Raw genomic sequence first — 5,197 nt, 5'->3', positions numbered from 1 at the left:
TTGGTCAGACTGTCGGTGATGTCAGTGATTAACAGTCAGTGTTTTAGTATTTACCATAAAGTCCTTGCTTCACTAATGACAACCATTTGGGGGCAGTATTACACTAGATTTAATCAAAAATACTGTCAGGAGAAAATCACAACACCAAAATACATGATGGACATTTTTAAAGCTACTAAAGGTATAACTTTCATAATAAAATGATACATGACGCATGATAGCATCTGTTAGATCCGATGCTATGAATTATGAGTTAAAACTGCTGCAAGAGAAATGAGTGTAACTCATGTAAAGAGCCCTAACTTGAAAAGAACACAAAGTCATCGAGTCTTTTTTTTAAAAATTATGTTCCTAATACGTGATGTTTCTGCTGCTGATCTATCTGAATTAAACTTGTGTGATGTACAGCAAATACGGTCCTTTCACTTTTGCAATTTGAATGTGGTAGAAAGTCTGTGCCAAAAACCATTTTGGCTCCAAAGCCCCTTCAATAACAGAAATAAAAACACAACATGAAATTCTTTAAATTATTTTTAAATTGACATGTTTTGTCTTTTAAAAGTGCAGCAATTTCAAAGAGTTTTACAATCCAGATCAAGTCAGTGATTTACCAGAAACCATTGCATACAAAATGCTAGAATACAGACGCTGTAGTTGAGCCTTTTAAAGATGTACAATAAAAGACTTGTTGTACTTAGAAATGTGACCCCATTTCTCTGTTTTATGGAAGCAGACACTCTTTTACAGAAATTAGAGCTTTCACCTGACTGGACTTGGATAAGCCACAACACATTCTCAAGTAGAAAGGTAATAGATAATTGAAAGAGAACAAAAATTAATAAAAACAAAGTGAGCAAACACTTGGTTCCAGTCAAAATGCCACACATTTTTTGAGATTTTAAATCTTTTAAGGCCCATTCCAAATAAAAAGGACCAAATCCGAAAAGAAAAAGCTGCTGAAAAATTGCATGGCCTCATTAAATATTTGAAAGTTATTGTAAAAACGAATTCTAAGGTGGTCAGTGGGAGGCACTGATTTACTTAGCATAGTAAATGATTTGTTTTTTATTTCCATCCATCCATCCATCCATCGTCATCCGCTTTGTCCGGGGTCGGGTCGCGGGGGCAGCAGCCTAAGCAAAGAGGCCCAGACCTCCCTCTCCCCAGCCACCTCCTCCAGCTTGTCCGGGGGAATACCAAGGCGTTCCCAGGCCAGCCGAGAGATATAATCTCTCCAGCGTGTCCTGGGTCTGCCCCGGGGCCTCCTGTTTTTTATTTCGGTTTCGAAATTCGCCGTTACTTGAAAATCCAGAAAGTCCGTTGCAGAGTAGACAGTGTAGCTTACAGAGTTGTTTCTTGAGCTCTGGCATCATTATGGGAAAATATACAGATTAAAATGTGAGCAGTACTTTTTGTTTCAGCTGTTTTTACTTTTACTTTGAATGACAGATTATTTCTTAATTCTTCCACTGGTTTAGTCGTTAATAATGAGAAACTTCAGCAGCACTGAGATGTCAGAGGGAGAGACAATTATGGGAAATTCTGCTTCAACAGGTCGCCACAGTGGGATGAAACATCTTAGTCCGTAGTGCTCTGTGTAGCTGGAGCAAACTAGCTAGCAGGCTAATTGTTTTTGAAATTGCACTGAATGACTACTGCAGTCATTTGAAAAAGTTTCCACAGTACGATACTACATACATACAACAGTTGTAGAGCCACCTATAGCACCAAAAACGTCAGGTAATTGCTTCTATATGGCTTTATAAGTCTCAACTGTTCTTCTACAAGATTGCTTCAGTTAATTGAGGTTTGCAAACATTCATTAATGCACAGAGTTGACTGGACTGGACTTCTAGCATCTTGGGATCACTGTCCTGTTGCGTGGCCCAGTTTAAGCCAAACTTTAGCTGTCTGACAAAGTCTCACATTTCACTGTAGAATACTTTGGTATACAGAGGACTTTGTGGTCAACTCAGTGACTGGAAGGTGTCCAAGTCCCTTGACTGTAAAACAAGTCCCGCTAATCTCCCCTCCAGCACTGTGCTTTGTGGTTGGTTTGAGGTATTTGTGCTGATATGCTAGTTTCTGCCACAAACATGGTGCTGAGCTTTATGGTCAAACATCTCCACTTTGGTCTCGTCTGACTACAGGACATTGTTCCAGAAATTTTGTAGTTTGTTCAGATGTAACCTTGCAAACCTAAGGTGTGCTGCCATGTGCTTTTTTAGGGATAAGAGGCTTTCCTTCTAAACAAAACATATTTGTTCACCTTTTGCCTAATTGAGCACTGCACATTCTGAACTTGGAGGGAAATTTGCTGGGAAGATTGTAGCAGTGCATTAACACACACAACTGAACGCTTCAAACAAGCAAACTGCTACAACTTCTGCATTTGATGAGCAGCATCTGCTCACCTCTTACCATCTTAAAAGTGTAGAGGAACGTGGATGTGTTTAATTCAGACGTATTTAAGCATCTCTAAACAATCTGATTAAATCACTCTGTCATTTACCGTAATCTGTAAAATAAGATGACAATTCAGTTACTTTTTCCTTTTTAAGGAGATCTGAGGCACTTAACTGTGGGAGTTAGTAATCGCTTTTTCAGTTTCTCATCCATGAATTTGCTAATAACTACCTCTTCTTTTACAGTACTTCATTAATAGTTTTTATACAGTGTCCCAACTGAGAACCAACACAAAATAGAGGCCCAGGAGGATGCAATCAAACAGATGATTATTGAACACACGCGTGGGAAGATGAACACTGCAAAACATCAGATGTAGATCTCCGCCCAAAAATACACTTCAGATTGCTTTTATAACGTCAGGGTTGGTTAACGCCCCTTCTCGCGTTGTACAAGAACATAATTTGTATTTTAAGAACATCATTTGCATGTTTTATAGACAATGAGCAATCTTAAGAGATAAATGCAGACTCTGAAGTTCCCCTCTCTAGCATCTTCTCCAAATATGGCGATGGATTCAGGCTCTGATGTTGATGTCCTCCTTTTTGGCCCATCTTCTGTCACCTGTTACTAAGCAAACTCAGATGCAACAAGAAGCCGGATACATTCAGGCCTTCACTCAAGCCCGTTTCTAGATTATATGTATTATATGTGTTTTGTAAGCGTGTACGCAGTTTTAACCTTCTGTTGCTCCAAGTCACTTTTACAATAGATTGTCTGGACATCGCACCAAACAAAGCTTGAGACCTTCGATTGACTGAGCAGAATACACTTCTTAATAAGCACAAGATGCAATGTGTATAAAATGGTCTTAGCTGTACCTGTAGTAAAAAGGTTAATGTAATGCCAACAGCTTCAATAAATGTTTTACTGAAATGATGATTGATTTGATTAATGCAATGGTAATAATGATGAGTATGAGTAGCAGTAAAATATTTCCCTTATTCCACAACAGTATCTAAATTTCTTCTCAGACACATTATATACTCCTCTAGCTTTATTGAAACACTTTGACGTTCCTTGTTGTTCTGTCTGAAATAAAACAAGTTTAAAAGATATAAACTGTTTTAACTGTGGAAAGACAATCTTCGTTTTTTTGGACAAATTGTCGCTCGGTGGAGTCACTGCCTTCATGAACAAGTTTGTTCCTGTCTTTCACTTTTGTCACTGAGCTGAGCAGCAGTCTCAAACCACAGCTTCTCCACCTGCTCCTTTCCTAACTCCCAGAGCTGCTGGAGAATGTTAACACCCTTTCTGGATGAAATCATCAGATACTCTTCATTTTCTGGGTGCAAGGTCAGAGAGTAACGACCTAAAACTAAGGACTGGCAAAAGCGGGACAGCACCAGCAAATATAGACAATCTTTCTCCACCTCATTGAGAGGAAGGACGCTTTCCCAGCCAGCAAGGACGGGTCCACCCACCTCGATGGGTTTAGGGTGCTCAATCATCATGTACATGACGGTGATTGCAAGCTCATGGATGTAGTAGCCACTATTCATGTCGCCAAAGTCCAGAATACCGGTGATCCTATAGCCTTCTTTATCATTAGGCTGTACCAGGACATTGAGGTCATTGAAGTCGCCATGGTTAATGCCTTTAAAAAAGACATTTGAAAAATGTATTTGTAAAATCAAAAATCACTACATACAATCAGCCAATGAAAAGCCAAGACAAGGTAATCAAGAAGTACAGTGCAAACTGTATGAGCAGCTCTCTGATAAACAGTTACTGGTCTTTAACCTTCACAGCTATGCTTTTATGACAATAAATATATTTTATGTTAAGTCATAAGCATGTAACTGATACATGTAACAAGATAATATTGTATACTCACATTTGCGAAAACTAGAGCGTTTGGGATCCACAGAGCTCTTGTACCCTTGGATTACAGACTTCACAACCTCCAGCAGAGGCTCTCCGTCTAACACATAGAGGTAATCTTCCAGGAGAGCAACATTTGACAGACTCCATTTGAACCCCTCTCTCTCCAGCACGTGAAGATGAGGGTGTTTCATCTTAAATTACACCAAAAATGCAAGACATGTGTAAATGAAAAATAACTGATACACACATGTATTCTGGGCGGTTTCACGAAATTCTCTCCCGAAGATTCACTGAAATTCTAACACAGAGTGGACGCCTTTAGAAGAGATTTCACAGGACTGTTACTATGATACCTTTTTAATGACTGTGTCCATTTTAGCTGCAGTTTTCCCCATTTCATACAGCAGCTGTGGAGTTAAAGGAACCTTGGAGATGGTTGTCCCAGGCAAATAGGTCAACAGTCTCACCAGGTACTTCTGACTGCCAAAACCACAATCTGCCAAAAGTAAGGATATGAATAATTATAGGCTTCAATAAACTTGAACATATATGGCAGAGCCCTGTTCAAGGGCACAGGCGTAACAATATTGCTAATTATGCAAACTTCCTTGTGTAAGATTGCCCTTTAGCCCTAAGCCAGGATGTGTTATTCTACTCCTGCAGATGCCAAGTTTGTCTGTGCCTTATCTTTACAGATTATCTGCAAAAGCAACCATTCAAAGGTCGAGTTCAACTACGCAGCACATTTATACTATGTCACAGAAACACAGTACTTATAATAAGCATGTGCAGTGTGCCAACATACTTAAGTAATGATGGAAAGTCTTTGGACACTGGTTCACTCATTTTCTGTCAATTTCAGGATTTTGTTTAGGGTCTAGGACCCACAATATCTGATCAGCCG

At 39.3% G+C, this 5,197-nt stretch overlaps 1 protein-coding gene across 1 annotated transcript in view; it reads right to left on the bottom strand.

Annotated features, from left to right (window-relative positions):
• Window positions 1-530: 530 nt before the first annotated feature.
• The window catches only part of hykk.2 (hydroxylysine kinase, tandem duplicate 2), a 5,796-nt gene continuing 1,129 nt past the window's right edge, over window positions 531-5,197 (bottom strand). The window contains exons 2-4 of the mRNA XM_005920940.2: window positions 4,647-4,789; window positions 4,304-4,484; window positions 531-4,063 (exon numbers count right to left, since the gene is read on the bottom strand). Of these exons, the coding sequence (XP_005921002.2) occupies window positions 3,597-4,063; window positions 4,304-4,484; window positions 4,647-4,789 (791 nt within the window). The 3' untranslated portion in view covers window positions 531-3,596. The remainder of the gene's footprint in view (window positions 4,064-4,303; window positions 4,485-4,646; window positions 4,790-5,197) is intronic.

The sequence above is a fragment of the Haplochromis burtoni genome, unplaced genomic scaffold (genome assembly GCF_018398535.1).
Source record: "Haplochromis burtoni strain Fernald_Lab_line unplaced genomic scaffold, NCSU_Asbu1 Contig_5, whole genome shotgun sequence".
In the NCBI taxonomy this organism is placed as follows: domain Eukaryota; kingdom Metazoa; phylum Chordata; class Actinopteri; order Cichliformes; family Cichlidae; genus Haplochromis; species Haplochromis burtoni.
This window is presented reverse-complemented; position numbering and strand designations above follow the sequence as displayed.